General features: G+C 44.7%; 2 protein-coding genes across 2 annotated transcripts in view; both read right to left on the reverse strand.

The window, feature by feature from the left end:
* The window catches only part of LOC108415167, an 18,520-nt gene extending 8,832 nt beyond the window's left edge, over window positions 1-9,688 (reverse strand). The window contains exons 1-7 of the mRNA XM_017688164.2: window positions 9,678-9,688; window positions 4,276-4,375; window positions 2,374-2,521; window positions 2,074-2,267; window positions 1,807-1,846; window positions 1,033-1,076; window positions 74-101 (exon numbers count right to left, since the gene is read on the reverse strand). Coding sequence (XP_017543653.2) covers window positions 74-101; window positions 1,033-1,076; window positions 1,807-1,846; window positions 2,074-2,267; window positions 2,374-2,521; window positions 4,276-4,375; window positions 9,678-9,688 — 565 coding nt within the window. The remainder of the gene's footprint in view (window positions 1-73; window positions 102-1,032; window positions 1,077-1,806; window positions 1,847-2,073; window positions 2,268-2,373; window positions 2,522-4,275; window positions 4,376-9,677) is intronic.
* On the reverse strand, window positions 9,421-20,254 carry LOC108416330 (dentin sialophosphoprotein-like). Its single transcript, XM_037533307.1, has 7 exons — window positions 20,190-20,254; window positions 17,333-17,536; window positions 17,033-17,226; window positions 14,510-14,537; window positions 14,337-14,362; window positions 14,158-14,224; window positions 9,421-12,807 (listed from the first exon to the last, which is right to left on the reverse strand). The coding sequence occupies exons 1-7, from the start codon at window positions 20,209-20,211 to the stop codon at window positions 10,031-10,033; spliced, it is 3,318 nt and encodes a 1,105-aa protein (XP_037389204.1). The 5' UTR covers window positions 20,212-20,254; the 3' UTR covers window positions 9,421-10,030.
* Between the last annotated feature and the right edge of the window lie 919 nt (window positions 20,255-21,173).

Consider the following 21,173-nt stretch of genomic DNA (forward strand, 5'->3'; position numbering starts at 1 on the left):
ATATCAGTGCTACACAATAAAGTTATGTAAACTTAAACTTTATAGTCATAATAAAATGTGAGGTATGACTTACACCTCTGAAATAAAGTCTGGGGTTTCTTCTGAAAAGGGAGATCAGATCAGTTGTTATATGCCACGAAGGATCTATATAAGCATGTATAACTTTACACTTTAAACTGTCAAAGCCCTATTCAGGCAGGATTAGTTCTCCACGATGAGGTGGGTGATGTCTCAGGACGTCTGTAATGTTTAAGTAACACAGGTAGGAGTGGCTACTCGATTTACTGCTGCTTTCACTCCGTAAAAGACTAGAAAAGATGTTAAAGCATTTAATTTAGCTGTAATTTTGCTTGTCCCAATGACTTAGCTTTCCGTCTTGAATGCAGTGCCCTGTCAGCACCGCCATTAGCTGGGTATTCACAGCAAATATTCAAATTCACTGCATAAAATCTAAAGTTTTTCTGTAAATTTTCATGTTCTCAGTTGTGCAGGTGAGACAGAACAGTAACGTTCCATATGAGCCGAGTTTAGCCAAGAAAATAGTGAGGCTGTAGTGGCTTCCTATTCCTTTTCCATCTTAAATGGGGCAGCAGGTGTCACGGTTCCCCTTGTTCTTGGGTCTGTTTCTTGGCCTGTGTTGTTGCCATGTGCTTGTTTGTTTTTGGTTCTTGTGCTCCTCCTTTTCTCCGCCTTCCCCATTAGTATCTTCACCTGTCTGTAGTCTGGCTCCTCCCTCTCCCAGGTGTTCCCCATGTGTTGTAACCTTTATCTAGCCCTTTGTTTTAGTCAGTGGTGGTCTGGTCAACTCGTCACTCGGTCTGATGTAGCTGTTCTTTCCCTGCTTGGCGTTTTGTTTGTGCTTCTTTCTTTAAGCCCTGTAGTTTGTTACTTTGCTAGCTTGTTATTGTTATTAAAGTCTGCTTGCACCTAAATCCGGCCTCCCTGCGCATCCCATACATGACAGCAGGTATATTCTAATATATTGTAACATTACTGCTCCACGTTAGATGCTTCAATCAGGCCCCACTTTACTTTGGTCATGAATTCCTCGTCTGCTTGTTGTTCATCAGTCAGTTCTGGAAACAGAAATTACTCAATTAGCACCGAAAAGTCACTGATTCATTTCATAAACCCTTTTTGAGTGTGATTAATATCACTTGGGGACGTGCCTTAATTTGAGTGTTTACCAAAAAGATTAGTGACTTTAATACAGTAAGAATACCATGTCTGTAGTTTTTACAACCAGGTAAGTAATAATTACAAAGTGAATTGCCTCGTAGAATTTGCCAAACTCTGAGCTCCTCGGTAATAGCAAATAACAAAATAATAATTTAATTTAATTAACTAATTAATAATAATTACTAATAAAATAATTTAATTTAATAACAAAACCCACTAACAAAAAACAGACGAGGCTGAGGCCGGCTTCCTTTCGCCAGCTTCTTGTCCAAATCTTCCTCCTTAAATCTCTGGTAAAACTAATCCAGCTCAAATAGGGCATTAGATTAGGACTGAACTACACCTGGCAAAGTGTTAGATCACCAGGACCATGGCTGGTTGACGTGTTCTATAGGTCTCTGGAACTGTACTGGAGGGATGGATCACCGTTCTTACAAAAAGACATTCCCTCAGTTGGCATCTCAGTGATGGCTAACTAGTGAACCCAAAAGCCGCCAGCAAAAGCCGCCCGCCCCAACATAGAGCCCTAGACTCTCACTGTAAGGGTCAAGCCTTCAGACCTGTACAGTTCTTTTGGCCATAACTTTTGCTGTTTTCATGAGAGCCATGATGTTTTCTCAGACTCACCTGCAGGTGCTGCTGACTCGTTTGATTTTGGGGGTTTTACCTAAAAGAGGCAGGTCAAAACATCACTGTTTGTATGAATGTGTGATCTAAGTGCTGTGCTGTAAAACACTTTGAATGAATCCCCCATGAATTATCCTACAAATCTGAAATGTATGTAAGCAAAAATTTTAATTTGGCATTTTGAAAATGTGGTGGATGCGTAAAAGTTAAACACAGCATTATTTAAATAAGAAAACAATAGAAAACCGGTGTTGAATGATTAGGTACCGGGAGTTTTATCCACTTTCGAACTTCATCCACTGCTTCCTGATTCCTCGGGCATCTCAGTAGTCCCTTATCCTCGTGGAACAGACAGTCCACAGTGAGAGTGTTCTCTCTGTTTACACTCACGCTGCTGTCTGGTACCATGAACTCTGGGTCAAAGGTGTGATGGAGAACCACTAGAGCAACAGGCTTGGTGTCTGCAGCGCAGAAAAGCACGCATGCAAAATATTATCAGAAACAATTCATGTCATTTCCACATTCCGAGCTACATTAATGCCTCAGTCTGCGTAATTAAGCTGGTACCTGATAAATCCTGAATTTTTTTCAGCGCTACTTCAATATCAGTTCCAGCCCGAGAAACAACAGGACAGAAGCCCATGATGACATCACACTCCTCCACATTAGACACCTCCATCAGGCCGGACCTTCGCTCACCCAGCTTTTTCCTCATCTGAGTGCAGAGCATTTCCAGACACACAGCGCAGATACTTCAGGTGTGCTAGAAACAGAAAGGACTCAGTTACCGTCCAGAAAGACCACCACACCGCATGACTGTGATTTTGTAGTACATTCTTTAAAAAGACGGGTCTTCGGGGGTTCTTTAGTAAAGGAAATGGTTCTGTGTAGAACCATAAACACTGAAAGTGTTGCCTTTGCATGATTAATGAGTTCTTTGCGTTGTGAAAGGGTTCTTTCGATTGATGGAGAACGTGGTGTAGACAGTTCTATATAGAACCTGGTGCAATGTAACAAAAAGGATTATAAGATTAAGTGTAAACTGAACCAGTTACTGACTGGATCTGATTTACTGCAGTCGTTAAGTCCATGTAAACGCACTCTTTGGCACAGCTGCGCTTAATGGACATGTTAAACACCGGAAGACGTAAAAGCCTGAATGACCCGGAACCTTTACAGACACACTGCTACTGGGCCCTCAGTCCACTGGGATAAAGGTTAAGGTTTTTAGTGCAACCACAAGCTGCAGTTGAGGAACTGGGTTATGACCCTGGATGTTAGTCCCATATCAATAATACCACTAAAGCCCTGTTGGGACGGGATTAGTTCTCCACGGTGAAGTGGGTAGCGCCACTTTACCTCAGGAACGTGTTTGGCTGATTTGCCCAGGATAAGAAATCTCCATATAGATAACACAGCTGGGAGCAGCTGCTCAAGCCAGACAGTAGAAAAGATGTTAAAACATTTTCTGTGTTGAATGCAGCCTTTCATTAACATCACCACTGGCTGGGAACTCACAGCCAACGGTCCACTTCACTGCCGGGCAGTAACGTTGCGTATGGGCCTGATTTCAGCCACAGCGAGCAGTGAGGCTGAATTTGGCTTCCAGTTCACCAGCTCCCTGGTAGAACTTTCCCCTTTCATCTTCAGTGGTTCACACATAGCTGGCTGCGTGTTCCTGCCTTCATACCTAGTAGACGGGTCTCCTGTGATGTGTTACTGGCTAGTTGCTTATTTGGTTATTTGGTTTATTTTGGTTTCCTGTTAGACTTACAGCTCGTCCAGCCCCTAAAGCCACTTGCAGCTTAATTGACGGGAGCCGAGTCTCTGACCTCGTATTCTTTCATTTACAGCATTTACGTCTTGTTATTTTGGGGATGTACTTGGTTTATTTAAAATTTGACATAAATTGAATGTGATATATTATAATTATGGGTGTGTTATGATAACACAGTGCACAGTCGACTCTGGTAAAACATCGTGTCCCACTGGCCTTTTAAAGTCTCGACTCGTGTGTTAACTGACAAAGAAATGTCAATCATACACTTACATTTCATCTTTAGAGTGGATGGCCCTTCCAGTCCAGTGCACTCCACTCCACTCCACTCCACAATATCTGATGAAGTGAGGTCCACCTTTAAAAGCAGCGCTCACACAAAACATGCAGACATTATGAATGTGAGTGTATATCTCTGAAAAATGAGAACCATCACCAAGCCTTTAAAAAGCCCCGCACCAATCGCACAAGGCTCACGATCAGCAGACTGAATGTTTGCTCAGGGGACGGCAAAAAACCCAAAACCTCCAGAAAATCAGAAGCTTCATCATTTTTACATGAGGCTGATGATGCTTAAAAGGTCCAGTTCTCGTGCCTTTGGTTATAATTTTTTATTGTATTACGATTATTACAAGTGAAATTGGTCATCTAGCTACCTGACCGTAACCGGTCTGAAGAGTCCAGCGTCTCACCTCTTTCAGCTCGAGGCTGCCGGCCGCTGGCCTTTGTCCCCTCAGGCTGCTCTGCAGCACCTGCTCACTCCTCTGTGCTGAAGCAGGCAGTGAGCTGGGACTGACGAGGGGAAACACTACGGGCTTCAGTGCCACTGAACTGTCACTCAGCCGTCATTTCAATATATCATAAAAACCTCAGGAGTTCAGGAAACTAATATCTCCTGCATTTAGACCCACATTCCCATTCATCCGATCTCTCAGCATGGAAATGCTTGTGATGTGAATCGTTTGTAACCCTAGTCTGACACTCCAGAGCTACAAACATGCAGCTTACAGCAAGAGCGCTGTTACAGAACACGCCCAGGACTCAGTGGTGTGAAGAAAAAATCACTATTATAGTAACTACTGTATTTCAGTGAACTCAATACATAAGCATTTAAAAGTCTTAATGTATTTTCTAAAGTTTGTCAGTTGTCCTACAGCGACAGTCACAGCCACAGTCATTTATACACATAATATACATAAACAAACAGGAGAATAAACTGTACATTCAATCAAACAGTCATCAAATAATGACAACAGTCAGGTACTTCCACACATACTAGTGATAGATCAGTAAACAGCTGAAAAACAATGAATAAATGAATGAATACGTTCAGTAAGACAGAGACTGCGTGCTGCAACTCACCTCAGCAGTTTGAGTCAGACGCCTGTGAAAATCTTCACTTTTAATTTCAGGTTAAACTGCAGTGGCTCTTCACTGCTGACTGTGTAGAACTAAACCACCGCTTACCAGCAGAGATCAGTAACATAAGCTTATGGGAGTGTATGGGGGTGTAAGGGGGTATATGGGGGTGTAAGGGGTTGTAAAGGGGTGTATGGGGGTGTAAGGGGGTGTATGGGGGTGTAAGGGTTGTAAGGGGGTGTATGGGGTGTATGGGGGTGTAAGGGGGTGTAAGGGTTGTAAGGGGGTGTATGGGGGTGTAAGGGGGTGTATGGGGGTGTAAGGGTTGTAAGGGGGTGTATGGGGGTGTAAGGGTTGTAAGGGGGTGTATGGGGGTGTAAGGGTTGTAAGGGGGTGTATGGGGGTGTATGGGGGTGTAAGGGGGTGTATGGGGGTGTATGGGGGTGTAAGAGGGTGTATGGGGGTGTATGGGGGTGTATGGGGGTGTAAGGGGGTGTATGGGGTGTAAGGGGGTGTATGGGGTGTAAGGGGGTGTAAGGGGGTGTAATGGGGTGTAAGGGGGTGTATGGGGGTGTAAGGGGGTGTATGGGGGTGTATGGGGGTGTAAGGGGGTGTATGGGGGTGTAAGGGGGTGTAAGGGGGTGTAAGAGGGTGTAAGAGGTGTATGGGGGTGTATGGGAGTGTATGGGGGTGTAAGGGGGTGTATGGGGGTGTAAGGGGGTGTATGGGGGTGTATGGGGGTGTAAGGGGGTGTATGGGGGTGTAAGGGGGTGTAAGGGGGTGTATGGGGGTGTAAGGGGGTGTAAGGGGGTGTATGATTAGCAGATCATGTAAGAGACACCGGAGAGGAAAGCAAGTGAAGACTTTAGCATGTAGAGGAGATTCCCTGAGTTTTCACTTCAGCTGTTTCTCTCAGGGTTTAATACAGAAGCTGTTGAACTGGTTTGCTGAGGTGACGATGGTTCTAAAGGAGAGAGACGACAGAGTAAGTGTGTGAACCCGGGCCCGTAGTTATGAAACCATTCTAAACGTGTTCTACAGACACTCAGCATGATTCTAGCCGGCGTGGGCATCTGTTAGCTGACATGACAGAATTAGAGTTTATCATTCTTCTCCAAATGTGTTGAGCTCCAGGAAGGTGTTAGTAGCAGTTTGAGAAGAGGTGGAGCGAAGTATGTGCTGCACAGCCTTCACCGGCACAGTATGACGGGGGGACCAACTCAAACAAATAATATTAAAATATCACCCACTGTATACGGACCGTCACGCGCTCAGCGAGATCACAGTAACCTGAAGCTCGTGGTGGGTCACAGAGCTCCTGCGGAGCTGAAAGTGGTCTTCATTAAGTGGGGATGTGTCTCATGGGTAATGAATACTGTTAGAGTCTGGTCAGGATCAGCTGACTGTGGCTGGTAGGATGAGTAGCTGGGCACCTGCACTGAATACACGTTTATATGAAGTCTGTTCACTTTAGAAAACTCACTTTGCTTTTTTTGATCATCCTGAAGCTGAAACTGTTACCAGCCGTATTTAAAAAGACGCCAATTAGACGGAAGTTAGTCTCGCTTACAGATGACAGCTGCTCTGTCAGAGGAAGGGAATGAGGTCAGCCCAGTTAAGCAGACCCCCCAGGCTGTTTATGTGATGGTAAGTGGGGCAAAAAGCAACAACGTTGAAACTTCAACAAAGTTCAAATGAATAAGCATCTGCACTTTTAAATGAATCCATCAGAAATATAAAGGCAGAGCTGTGGCTTTTACATTAGCAGTATCTGACTGAACCTCCGGGCCGTGAACGGCGTCGTGGCTGTATTACAGTACAAATACTTACATTAAGTAGTTCAAAGAAATACTGAGACAAAGATACACTGTATAAAACACTATACACACCGATCGGGCATCACTTTCTGACCACCTCCTCGTTTCTCTGATACTCTGTTACCCTGTTCTTCAGTGGTCAGGACCCCCATGGACCCTCACAGAGCAGGTACTGTTTGGGTGGTGGGTCATTCTCAGCACTGCAGTAACACTGACGTGGTGGTGATGTGTTAGTGTGTGTTGTGCTGGTATGAGTGGATCAGACACAGCAGTGCTGCTGGAGTTTATAAACACCTCAGTGTCACTGCTGGACTGAGAATAGTCCACCAACCAAAAACATCCAGCCAACAGGGTCCTGTGGGCAGCGTCCTGTGGGCAGCGTCCTGTGACCACTGATGAAGGACGAGAGGATGACCAACACAAACTGTGCAGCAGCAGATGAGCTGTCGTCTCTGACTCTACATCTACAAGGTGGACCGACAAGGTAGGAGTGTCTAATAGAGTGGACAGTGAGTGGACACAGTGTTTAAAAACTCCAGCAGCACTGCTGCGTCTGATCCACTCGCACTAGCACAACACACACTAACACACCACCACCACGTCTGTGTCACAGCAGTGCTGAGAAAGACCCACCACCCAAACAGTACCTGCTCTGTAAGGGTCCATGGGGGTCCTGACCACTGAAGAACAGGGTAACAGAGTATCAGAGAAACAGATGGACTACAGTCTGTAGCTGTAGAACTACAGAGTGGAACTGAACGGTCAGTGGAGCTGATAAAGTGGACAGTGAGGGTAGAAACGAGGAGGTGGTCAGAGTTTTACGCCTGACCGTGTATCTGTCTGTTCTGTAAGCAGGTGTAAGTCAGCAGTGTGGGCTGTGACTGGTCAGTGTGTACATGCTGTGTGTTTAGTGTTCAGATGAAATGTAAAGGGTATTTACAGCAGCGTAGACCTTTTTAATGTGTTCCTGTAATACTCGAAATGTGCAAAGTAGGACATGTCAAGCACAAAATTCACGGGTATGAAGGAAAAGTCCCGTTCAGTCCGTGAGTGAGTGCTCGTGAATGTGAGAAGATGCATTTGAATGAATGGCATGTGGTTTTTTTACTGCCTGAAGCATTTCTAGCAGCTAATAGCCGGTGGGCAGGGCGGGAAGGATCTGCAGTGATCTCTCTAGCTTGCTTCCATACTCTGGACTTGTGTAGGTCTTGGGTCTGTTCAGGAGAGTGGGAGTTTACCTTTGATCTGAGCAGGTCCAGCACCACACCAGAGCTGCAGAAGAGCTCAGCGTGATAGGTGTGTAGAACTGCACCACAGCTGGAGATCTAATGTCTCCCACTGCTGAGGAAGATCAGCCTTTTCTGAGTCCTGTTGATGATGCAGGTGATGTTTTGGTTGCACTATGAGGAACTTGACTCGGCAGTTTCAACAAGCGAGGAATTTAAAACAAACGGAAATGAGTCAGTGATCTTCTGCATTTCTGGGTGTTCGGATTAAAGTTTGACACTGTGGAGCTTTAATGCAACTTTGATTGCAGTGCTTATCATGTATTATGAATAAGACCTAATGTGTAATTTAGTGAGCCTTTAGTCCAAATCCTGTCTGCAGCGGTTTGCAGGGCGAGTAGCACCAGAGACATTCCCCCCGTTTCTCGTTTGATTTTCTCTCATTTTCTCTGAAAATGATTGGCTGAGCCGGGTGTCACACTTCTCCCTAATGCTGAACAGCAGACGAGTGTCTTCTCTTACCTTAGAAATCTTCAGCCAAGGCAGTCGTGGATTAGAGCAGCAGTAGCAGTGCCTCCCTCAGTTTGTGCCCAGTTACCACAGTTGGGAATTTGGAGATATAATGTATTAGCTGACTTTTATTTGGGAGGCTAAAGGGAGTTATGGGCTAAAGCTCCCCTAAAACCAGTCTAGTAACACCCCTGATCTGAAAGACCAGGAAGACCCTCAGATAGAGCTGCTTGTATGCCAGACAGAAAGACAGAGCAGAGGACCGTGAGGAAGGTTTAACTCATACAGGAGTGGATGTGCCCGGTTCCACTGTACAGCATCGCTTACACAAACATCATCTGGGTGGAATTCAAGGAGGAAGCAGAAGAAAATGCCACCTGTCACCTCGTCGCACAAGTACGCAAAGCATTTAGATAATCCAGAGGCGTTTTAGAAACACAGCCCGGCAGGAAACTGAAGCTGAAAACAGGTTGACTTTGATCCAAAGGACAGTGACCAAAGCATACCCCAAAATGCACCATGAACAAGCTGAGCCTACAGAATGGCCCTTACAGCCCCCTGACGTCAACATCACTGGGAATCCACACAGCTTAAACAATTCCTAAAGCAAGACTAGAAGGACTTTTCTACTTTTTATGTAAATCAGATTAAAAAAAGTAACTGCATTAAAATTTGCAGGAAAAAAAGATGTTTTAAAAAACATCTGCTGCAGAGGTTCTTTCACTTTGATTTCTTACCGAAGCCAGTGGAGTCTTCGGTTTTCACTACACCTGTGCTCATCGATACGTCGGGTCTAGTGTGTTTACGGACAACCAGTCAGACTAAGTAGAAAAAACTGCATAAGCAGGATGATTCAAGAAGCTTTATTCCACACTCAGCGAAACTGACAATGCATGTCTAATGAATGCAGTTGCAATATGTTCTGGAACCAGTCTGCAGGAACCACCACCGCTAACACTGCTGCTGTCATCGCTGTAGCCGTCTGTACGCCACACGCGCAGTGAAGTTCAGTGAAAGACATTAAACTGAAACACTTATTATTTGGCGTTAATAAGCTCCTTGACGTCCTCGGAAAGTGTGATTTTATATTTTAATATTTGTACAATAACAACACTTAAGACTCTTGGTGTCAGTAAGCCATGCGGTGTGATGCTTATTTTAGCAGCTAATGTAGCTACTCACTTCTTAGCCATATTGGGGTGCAGGGAACACAAAACACCCCATGTTCTTCAGCTGGGAATCTATCGCAGGTCCCTCTTAGAGCTGAACACGTGGATTAGTGTAGCTGCTGGTTCTGAAATACTCACTGCCTTGGTGATCTACTCTGCTAGGAAACCAGCACATTTAAGGTATTGTGGTAAAATGACGATTTGTGAAGAGCTGACGCCGCCCAGAACGCTCTGGTTCTGCTCTGTGGAATAATTAGCTCGCCCTCTGTTTCCACTCGTCTCATCAGACAAGTATATTCATCTATTTGTCCGACACTCCCGCTGTCCTGGAAACTGGTCGTGGGACGATCCTGTAATAGAGCCATTCTACACCCAAAGTTCTGTGTCTTCACTATCAGATGTAGGCATCTCATCCTCCCCAGGGTGCTGCATGCTGCTGTTAGGTGTGTGTTGAGGAGGTTCAACACATGAGGCATTAAGCCAGCTGCCCTTCTGCCTGCTTTCCTTGCATTTTGTTAGCATTGTTTCTAGAAAACTTCCCACACTGTCTGAAAGGGAATCTGACGTGTAGATTTCATCCATGCTCAGTAGTTGCGTGCTGTTGCTCTCATTCATGCTCAGTAGTTGCGTGCTGTTACTCCTGTCCATGCTCAGTAGTTGCGTGCTGTTACTCCTGTCCATGCTCAGTAGTTGTGTGCCTTTACTCCTGTCCATGCTCAGTAGTTGTGTGCCTTTACTCCTGTCCATGCTCAGTAGTTGTGTGCCTTTACTCCTGTCCATGCTCAGTAGTTGCGTGCTGTTGTTCTCATTCATGCTCAGTAGTTGCGTGCTGTTACTCCTGTCCATGCTCAGTAGTTGTGTGCCTTTACTCCTGTCCATGCTCAGTAGTTGTGTGCCTTTACTCCTGTCCATGCTCAGTAGTTGCGTGCTGTTACTCCTGTCCATATTCAGTAGTTGTGTGCCTTTACTCCTGTCCATGCTCAGTAGTTGTGTGCCTTTACTCCTGTCCATGCTCAGTAGTTGTGTGCCTTTACTCCTGTCCATGCTCAGTAGTTGCGTGCTGTTACTCCTGTCCATATTCAGTAGTTGTGTGCCTTTACTCCTGTCCATGCTCAGTAGTTGTGTGCCTTTACTCCTGTCCATATTCAGTAGTTGTGTGCCTTTACTCCTGTCCATGCTCAGTAGTTGCGTGCCTTTACTCCTGTCCATGCTCAGTAGTTGCGTGCCTTTACTCCTGTCCATGCTCAGTAGTTGCGTGCCTTTACTCCTGTCCATGCTCAGTAGTTGCGTGCCTTTACTCCTGTCCATGCTCAGTAGTTGCGTGCTGTTACTCATGTCCATGCTCAGTAGTTGCGTGCTGTTACTCCTGTCCGTGCTCAGTAGTTGCGTGCTGTTACTCATGTCCATGCTCAGTAGTTGCGTGCTGTTACTTCTGTCCATGCTCAGTAGTTGCGTGCTGTTACTCCCGTCCATGCTCAGTAGTTGTGTGCCTTTACTCCTGTCCATGCTCAGTAGTTGTGTGCCTTTACTCCTGTCCATGCTCAGTAGTTGCGTGCTGTTACTTCTGTCCATGCTCAGTAGTTGCGTGCTGTTACTCATGTCCATGCTCAGTAGTTGCGTGCTGTTACTCATGTCCATGCTCAGTAGTTGCGTGCTGTTACTCCCGTCCATGCTCAGTAGTTGCGTGCTGTTACTCATGTCCATGCTCAGTAGTTGCGTGCTGTTACTCCCGTCCATGCTCAGTAGTTGCGTGCTGTTACTCATGTCCATGCTCAGTAGTTGCGTGCTGTTACTTCTGTCCATGCTCAGTAGTTGCGTGCTGTTACTCATGTCCATGCTCAGTAGTTGCGTGCTGTTACTCCCGTCCATGCTCAGTAGTTGCGTGCTGTTACTCATGTCCATGCTCAGTAGTTGCGTGCTGTTACTCATGTCCATGCTCAGTAGTTGCGTGCTGTTACTCCCGTCCATGCTCGGTAGTTGCGTGCTGTTACTCCCGTCCATGCTCGGTAGTTGCGTGCTGTTACTCCTGTCCATGCTCGGTAGTTGCGTGCTTTTACTCCTGTCCATGCTCGGTAGTTGCGTGCTGTTACTCATGTCCATGCTCGGTAGTTGCGTGCTGTTACTCCTGTCCATGCTCGGTAGTTGCGTGCTGTTACTCCTGTCCATGCTCGGTAGTTGCGTGCTGTTACTCATGTCCATGCTCGGTAGTTGCGTGCTGTTACTCCTGTCCATGCTCGGTAGTTGCGTGCTTTTACTCCTGTCCATGCTCGGTAGTTGCGTGCTGTTACTCATGTCCATGCTCGGTAGTTGCGTGCTGTTACTCCTGTCCATGCTCGGTAGTTGCGTGCTGTTACTCCTGTCCATGCTCGGTAGTTGCGTGCTGTTACTCATGTCCATGCTCGGTAGTTGCGTGCTGTTACTCCTGTCCATGCTCAGTAGTTGCGTGCTGTTACTCCTGTCCATGCTCAGTAGTTGCGTGCTGTTACTCATGTCCATGCTCAGTAGTTGCGTGCTGTTACTCATGTCCATGCTCAGTAGTTGCGTGCTGTTACTCCTGTCCATGCTCAGTAGTTGCGTGCTGTTACTCCTGTCCATGCTCAGTAGTTGCGTGCTGTTACTCATGTCCATGCTCAGTAGTTGCGTGCTGTTACTCATGTCCATGCTCAGTAGTTGCGTGCTGTTACTCATGTCCATGCTCAGTAGTTGCGTGCTGTTACTCATGTCCATGCTCAGTAGTTGCGTGCTGTTACTCATGTCCATGCTCAGTAGTTGCGTGCTGTTACTCATGTCCATGCTCAGTAGTTGCGTGCTGTTACTCCCGTCCATGCTCAGTAGTTGCATGGTGTTGTTCTCATTCATGCTTTGGAGCTGCATATTTCTTTGTGGCTTATTCTCCCTTACTGTTGTCATCAGTGTCTTTTCAGTGGATTTCTCCTCTCTGGCTCTGCCATCCAGCTCCTTATCTATTTCAATCAGAAGACCTCTCAGACATGTGAGTTGTGTTTCTTCCAGGTTTCTGTGGTTTTCATTGATAATTGGTGCCAATATATCCTTTATCTTTCTAAGAAGTGCGTCCGTTTCTTCTAGAGATTTGCTCTTGTTCTGAAGTTGAAGTTGAAGTTGTTTGTTCCTGTCTGTTATTTCTATGGGAAGCACATTTACGCAGACAGTGAGTTGAGTGACAACCACAAAACCAATTTGTTTGAAAAACAAAACAAATCTAGTTGAGGGATGAATTGTTACCTCCAGCAGGTGGGCATCCTTAATTTAAACTGAATTTGCCTTATTGCATTTTACAGAATAGAATGAGCTTATATACTGCTCAAAAAACATAAAGGGAGCACTTAAACAACACAATCTAACTCATAAAATCAAACTCTAAATCAAACTTCTGTGAAATCAAACTGTCCACTTAGGAAGCGACACTGACAATCAGTTTCACAGCTGTTGTGCAAATGGAACAGACAACAGGTGGAAATTACTGGCAATTAGCAAGACACTCAATAAAGGAGTGGTTCTGCAGGTGGGACCACAGACCACTTCTCAGTACCTTTCTGCTTTCTGGCTGATGTTTTGGTCACTTTTGAATGTTGGTGGTCTTTCACACTCGTGGTAGCAGGAGACGGACTCTACAACCCACAGAAGGGGCTCAGGTAGTGCAGCTCATCCAGGATGGCACATCAATGCAAGCTGTGGCAAGAAGGTTTGCTGTGTCTGTCAGCGTCGTGTCCAGAGCCTGGAGGCGCTACCAGGAGACAGGCCAGTACACCAGGAGACGTGGAGGAGGCCGTAGGAGGGCAACAACCCAGCAGCAGGACCACTACCTCCACCTTTGTGCAAGGAGGAACAGGAGGAGCTGCCAGAGCCCTGCATAATGACCTCCAGCAGGCCACAAATGTGCATGTGTCTGCACAAACGGTTAGAAACCGACTCCATGAGGACGGTATGAGAGCCCGACGTCCACAGATGGGGGTTGTGCTCACAGCCCAACACCGTGCAGGACGCTTGGCATTTGCCAGAGAACACCAGGATTGGCAAATTCTCCACTGGTGCCCTGTGATCTTCACAGATGAAAGCAGGTTCACACTGAGCACATGTGACAGACGTGACAGAGTCTGGAGACGCCGTGGAGAGCCTTTCATGCGTTTTTCCACTTTAATTGTGTGTGTGACTCCAAATCCAGGCCTCCACTGGTTAATAAATTTGATTTGCATTGATGATTTTTGTGATTTTGTTGTCAGCACATTCAACTTTGTACAGAACAAAGTATTCAATGAGAATATTTCATTCATTCAGATCTAGGATGAGTTATTAGAGTGTTCCCTTTATTTTTTTGAGCAGTGTATATCACTAAAACCTAATTTACTGTTATATCATATATGCCAGGACATTTTGCCTCTGTAGGATTCGTTTCTGTTGCTCTGCTAAGAGTAAAACCTCATTCAAGGAACGATGATAACAAAGCCACATTTACTCGTGACACTCAGACTCACCTGCACACATTGGTGCAGCTTGTGCTTTTCCTTTGAATTTCTCTCTAATCTGAGCAAAGAAGGAATTCTGGAAGACAGAATACTTAAATGAGCTGAACCATAAAAACGTCTGAAGGGTTTTAACACTTTGTTTCACTGTGAAGTTTACATTTAACGAAGTGCAGTGATAAAAGACTCACCTGGAAGTACAGAGCTTTGTTCTTTGCTGTTATTTATTTAGTGAGGCAAAGCACAATAGACTTGATCTGAATATCAGTGCCACAGCATTATTTCATTTTAAACAGGAAACTTGTCTAATTAAGTAATATGAATAAAAATGTAAAACTGCTGGTAACAACTTTGAAGTACTTACGTGTCTGTGATTGATGTTGATGTTTTACCTGAAAAGACAGATAAAAATGAGTGTATATGAGTTTAATAATCCGCCGTATGGTGACATACATGAGTACAGTATGTATACATATACATACCTCCAGTGGAATTCCTCCCTAGAATACTCACTTATTCCCATAGTTGCTCTTAAGCACAAATGCTGCTCACTGCCTTTTATTCCTTGCACTGCACTGCTCATGTGACTTTAATGACTGTAATGCTCTTTTCACAGTACACCAGTAATTTTACATCTTCTTCTTTGCTCGCCTCTTTATCTGTGTGTCTTTTTAATGAACAGAGGACTAGCAAAGTAAGAAGGTCATTGCACAGCGTGATCACCTGTTTTCCTGTGGAGAAGATGAAGAAACTTCTGAACCTTGAATCTTCTTATCAGCTTTCTGTCTTTTACAACAACTTATGTTTCAGCTTATGTTTGAAAAATAACAAAAAAAGCTCCCAGGCTGGATAAACCTCGTCTTACTGTATGTGAAGGGAAGCGCATCTTCATGGAAAACAAGCACTGTGAAGCACCAAAACGTTTGAAGGAACTGCGTCTACAAAGGTTTTGAGGTTCTGAAACATCTAACAACCATCCAGTGCCACCTAGCAGCCCTACGTTTTATCTCGGTGGTTCTGGTTCTGGTTCTGGTTCTGTCTGTGTTCTGCCATTTGGTTCAGTTTTCAAGAAAAGCTGAAACATTATCCTCCGTAACGTTTCCACAGCAGAAATGTAAATCTGAAGTCTGTTACCAGTTAATCATGTTTTTTTCCTCCTAGTGTTTCCTAATGTTTTTATGTTTTACCTCCAGACTCTTAAAATGCCTTCACTGTGTCATGTTACGAGTGCAGCCCAGGCAGTTCACGGCTTCAGGTGGATAAAGAAATAAGGTAAATTACAGTGTGGAAAAAAAACGATCCAACTCCTTAAACCAAAAGAATTACAGTCATATGCAAACGTTTCTGCATGTGTTGTTGAATTTCTGAGTGACAGTAAGTTAAAAGGTTAAAAAGTTAAAAACACAATTCTGGGGTCAGGGTTAGGGTCAGGGTCGGGGTTAGGGTTGGGGTTAGGGTTAGGGTCGGGGTTAGGGTTGGGGTTAGGGTTGGGGTTAGGGTTGGGGTTAGTGTTGGGGTTAGTGTTGGGGTTAGGGTCAGGGTTAGGGTTGGGGTTAGAGTTGGGGTTAGGGTTGGGGTTAGGTTTAGGGTTGGGGTTGGGATTAGGGTTAGGGTTAGGGTTGGGGTTAGGGTTGGGGTTAGGGTTGGGGTTAGGGTTGGGGTTGGGGTTAGGGTTGGGGTTAGGGTCGGGGTCGGGGTCGGGGTCGGGGTTAGGGTCGGGGTCGGGGTTGGGGTTAGGGTCGGGGTTAGTGTCGGGGTCGGGGTCGGGGTTAGGGTCGGGGTTGGGGTTGGGGTTGGGGTTGGGGTTGGGGTCAGGGTTAGGGTTAGGGTTGGGGTTAGTGTTGGGGTTAGTGTTGGGGTTAGGGTTGGGGTTGGGGTTAGGGTTAGGGTTAGGGTTGGGGTTGGGGTTGGGGTCAGGGTTAGGGTTAGGGTTGGGGTTAGTGTTGGGGTTAGTGTTGGGGTTAGGGTTGGGGTTGGGGTTAGGGTCAGGGTTAGGGTTAGGGTTGGGGTTAGTGTTGGGGTTAGTGTTGGGGTTAGGGTTGGGGTTGGGGTTAGGGTCAGGGTTAGGGTTAGGGTTGGGGTTAGTGTTGGGGTTAGTGTTGGGGTTAGGGTTAGGGCCATGCACGTTACACCACACACTGTACCATATGCTCTGTTTTCCAATTAGTTAACCTCACCGGAGACGTGTGATAAAGCACGCTCCCTGTGGAGAATGTTAACGGATGTTTTACTTAGAAAATCAACTAAATTCAACTAACAACTGGATGAGATTCCCAGTACTTTTATAAGTAGTTCTGAGACTACGTGCTAGACGACTAGAGCTAGAACCAGCTTCAGCCTTAGCCTTTGGTCAGCGATGTATGCAACATCAAAGGACGTACATAAAAGAGAACAAACATGTTGTGGACCCTGCATGCTACAGATTTAGTTTTATCCCATTTTTCCTTTCCTGGTTTTCTATTTCACTGTGGGCGCTGGGGCGATCGCATCCCTTTCAGAAGCTTTGGAATCCAGCCTTGAACTTCAGTCTTCTTGGAGACTTTGTAAAATAAGTCCGTAATGGCAAACCCAACACGGAATGTCCTCTATGATTATTTGTCTGTGTTGAAATCTGTTAGGGTTAGGGTCAGAACCTTGGGTCGAGTCTGTTGACCAGTCAGAGGCTGTGGTTCTGGCTTGTCATCGGAAACAATGCTGGTCTTCCAGGCAAATGGACAGTGCGTCTGAAGCACGCAGCGTTCATAAGAAATGCTTTCTTGTTTCTGCCCAGACTGGCCTGTTCGCCGGTGCCTGACCGCGGTTCTGAGCTCAGTGGATGAAGTGTGAGAGATACTATAAATACACATATAAAATAATAATAAAGGAAGTGTGTTGAATTATTAAATACCTGAAATTTTATCCATCGTTTAACGGTCTGCAAAGCGTCCTGATTCGCCTGGCATCTCAGGAGTCCTCGGTCCTCGTGGAACAGACAGTCCACAGTGAGAGTTCTCTCTCTGGTTACTGCGCTGCTGCTGTCTGGAACAGTGCAGTCTGGGTCGAATGTGTGGTGGAGAACCACTAGAACCGCAGGCTTGGAGTCTGTAGCGAAGAAAACAATATATGTGCAACAACATATTGTCATTTTCTCAGGCCGTGTCCAAATGGCCTGTTTTCTTTAGTGCGTTAAAGCTGTTAAAGCTGGTACCTGAAACGTGCCGCAGTTTCTTCAGCGTTTCTACAATATTATTTTCAGCTCGAGAAGCAACACAACAGAAAAGCAGAATGAAGTCGCACTCCTCCACACTGAACACCTCCTTCAGGCTGAGCATTCGTTCTTTCAGCTTTCTCAAAAAGTCCCTGTCTGAATCCAGAACGTTTCCAGACACACAGCGCAGATACTTCAGCTTCCCTACGGACAGAAATTCCAGTGAGCGTACAGAAAGACACTGGCATGTTTGTAGGAGTGTGACTGTGTGATTTAGTGCTGGTTGTTGATGAGGCTGTCTGTGGTGTATTTGGCGGTTAAACACAGTTTAAACACCTCCTGAAGGCATTTTACTCAATTACTGTTAGTTTTCACTGTTAGGCATCCGACTACAGTCATCGCTCACTGCAGTGAGGGATTCACTGCTTTACTCAGAGCGTGGAAATGTCTCTTTTCTAGTGCTGCTGTGTTTGAATTTTAGAATATTTGATCTACAATGGCTTGCCAGTCAGATAACACCATCCACAAAGTGGCTAATTAGAATTGCAGAAAATCTGAAATGCAGAGCAGCAAACTGAGGACAGCAAAAAGAAAAAAGGAATTGGTGGAAAAAAATGATGAAAAATGAGAAGAACTGGAGGAAATCAGAGAATGATCTCTAGAAGGACTGGAGAAAAGCAGATGAAATGATCTCTAGAAGAACTGGAGGAAAGCAGATGAAATGATCTCTAGAAGAACTGGTGGAAATCAGAGAAGGAAATGATCTCTAGAAGAACTGGAGGAAATCAGAGAAGGAAATGATCTCTAGAAGAACTGGAGGAAATCAGAGAAGGAAATTATCTCTAGAAGATCTGGAGGAAATCAGAGAAAGAAATGATCTCTAGAAGAACTGGAGGACATCAGAGAAGGAAATTATCTCTAGAAGAACTGGAGGAAATCAGAGAAAGAAATGATCTCTAGAAGATCTGGAGGAAACTATACAGAAAAAGAGCAAATTCTAGAAAAACCTTTGATAAGCAGACAGAAACAAGAAACCCTCCAACACGGAAAGAAGAAATTCTCTCTAGACAAGCTAGAGGAAAACCAAAGAATGACAGAGTACCTCTTGGTTGTGAAGGTCCTCACATCAGAATTGCGTAAAGCTTATTAATATAAGAAGGTAATTCAACTCCTTTAAATACTAAGGCTTGTTACATAGTTCCTACAGGGACTTCAGTGCAGACTGGCTGAGATCTGTGTAAGAAAACCCTGGGGCCGCTGGTGGACCCTGGTCATATGACGAGGTCACCTGCTGTTTTCAATGTTTCTGTAGGGTACATGTGTTGGAGCTTCAGTTCGGTGAAGAGACGGAGTTTTCTTGATCAGCGCTAATTATTACCTATACGTAGTGTTTTGTAGAAGCTGTTCATCACGTTTGGAATGAACTGTAAGTGCTGAATGTGGATGTACAGGTTTTGGCACTATAGTTGGTTCATAATAGCAGCACTGTTATAATCTTATAAATGTATGTTTTGTTCTGCACCATGAATAGGTCCAGTTCTGTAGGTCGGTTTTGACGTCTCCCAGAAACATTTCTGGACCAAATGCTGTGGTTACAGCAGTCAGTCCGACAGGGGCACTGGACTTTATGGGCTTAGTGCATGGTCACCTTCAGCACTGCAGTGTGTCGTATCATTCAAAAGATAAAGTCCAGGATTCCTTGTGATCTTTGATCGAGGTGCAGTGATTTCTGCTGCCTCTGAAGGTCATCTGACACTGGGCTGCGTCTCTATGCGTCAGTGGATAGGAAGAATTAAACTAACCAATGATGTTCACCCTCAGCCATTTTACCCTCCTACCTGCCACCCTGACCAGTCATCAGCCAGACCACCCAGCATCACCTCCACTCCAACGGCACGTACACTGTCTGCGCTTGGACTGTTTGTAAAATAATCACGACTTATTTCACCACGTTTACGCTGAGAGCTCATGGTCATGTTAACAGGAGTGAGAGGTCAGATATTTGTGCTGGTTTCTGAAGGTTTCTGCCGCACTGAGAGGCTGAAAGGCTGTGAGAGGATGAGCTGATGGAGCATCATCAGACACACCCAGGCCATCTCTTACTGAACGGTTACATATTTACACTCGAACATGGGTTTATATAACCTGACCTCCCTGGTCCTGAAGTCTTTTGCTGTAAAAGTGTAAGAAAAGGGAGAGTAACGTCTCGTCTGCGTCTTAAAAGACTAAAAAAGAAAAACACATTAAAATCAAGCTTTCAATAATCAATGGATCGTTTCAGAAACTAAAGGAACTTCTTTAGAACTTCTTTAGAACTTCTTTAGAACTTCTTTTTTCTCACAAAATGTGGATTTTTTTCATTTGTTTATTTTTCTTTACCAATGGATCGTGTTGACCGTTCGTCTGACTGCAGGTTCGTTCTGGAACGCCTGCTCTTCACGGTCTAATCTAAACATGTCCCGCCCACTGCTATGATGTCTGCTTCCCCTAGCGCAGCTGTCTGCGCGGCGCTCGAGTCTGTCCATATGTCTGGGGTCTGAATAATGACGTGTTGGTATAGTGCTGGTTTTGTCTCTGCACTGTCTGTAATGATGAGCATGGCCCAAAGCGTAGATTACGGACGGCGGCGTTCCACAGAGCTATTCACTGTAATTATCCCACAGTCCCAGTGATGTCATGACGGATTATGTTATCAGTATAATATTATTACGGTATCCGTTAAGACAGTTATTACATTGTTATTCCTATTATTAGAAGTTATTACATTACAGACTTTTATTACATTTTTTACCAAGATCAATTATTACAATATTGGGTTTTACAGAACCTTAGAACGATAAGCCCACAGTTTGCTCACCTGTGATGTTTTGAGTGAGCATCCTGTTCGGTGGTCTCTCACTGATGTCCCCCTCAGAGCGAAAGCGCCAGTCTCTTCTTTTTTCAGTAATATCTGATACAGTGAGATCAGCTGTTTATATAATAAAGTACAAACTTTTTATAACATTGCTGTCAAAGGTTATAAAGCCTTGTATCTCCATTTGTGTCATTATTTCCTTTTCTTGCATCATCTGAAAACTGTTATGATGAACAGGCCAATAGAAATGGTGCAGAATATTATTATATTGACGTTCATTAAAACTGAAGAAGGTTTTTTCCTTGCTAATGTGTTGCAGTGATGAATTGTAAGAAATTGATCAAAAAAACAAAGGAGGTACAATAAAAACGGTTACAGATCAAACGGTTTTAGTCCTGTTACTGTAATGTGCTGTAATGTTCAGGCTGTCTAGGAATATCTGTTATTATTTATTAGATCACCAACAGAAAAGCTCTACACCTGTCACAGAGCTCATGATCAGCAGGCTGATAGATAGATAGATAGATAGATAGATAGATAGATAGATAGATAGATAGATAGATAGATAGATAGATAGATGGATTATTTATTGATCCTGAAGGGGATTTAGCAGCCAATATCAGTCACACAGCACAGTTGTAATAATAAAGTTCATAAAATATAAAATAAAGAATATATACAAAAAACAACTACAGGCATAAATACAACTAGAAATATACAAAAATATGGAATATGTGTTTTTCAGCTCTACATTAACAGTCAGTTACTTACACACACTCACACACACACACTCACACTCACACACACACACTCACACACACACACACTATTGATAAATAGATGAAAAAATAGTTTAATAAACAGAACGAATAAACAGATACTTGCGTTTTCTGTAAGACAGAGACTGCGTGCTGCTACTCACCTCAGCAGTTGGTGGCCAGTGCGTCTGGTGTGGCTGGTCTAACTGAAGGTCACGCTGCAGCGACT

The sequence above is a fragment of the Pygocentrus nattereri genome, chromosome 23 (genome assembly GCF_015220715.1).
Source record: "Pygocentrus nattereri isolate fPygNat1 chromosome 23, fPygNat1.pri, whole genome shotgun sequence".
In the NCBI taxonomy this organism is placed as follows: Eukaryota; Metazoa; Chordata; class Actinopteri; order Characiformes; family Serrasalmidae; genus Pygocentrus; species Pygocentrus nattereri.

What these genes read in the sequence shown, in the direction of transcription:
- LOC108416330 (XM_037533307.1), bottom strand. Translation starts at nt 20,211, where the DNA reads ATGCTCACTCAAAACATCACAG. An exon ending in AACGATGGATAAAATTTCAG is followed by an intron (nt 14,538 to 17,032) that starts GTATTTAATAAT and finishes CTGTCTTTTCAG; the next exon opens with GTAAAACATCAACATCAATC. An exon ending in AGCTGCACCAATGTGTGCAG is followed by an intron (nt 12,808 to 14,157) that starts GTGAGTCTGAGT and finishes TGCTTCCCATAG; the next exon opens with AAATAACAGACAGGAACAAA.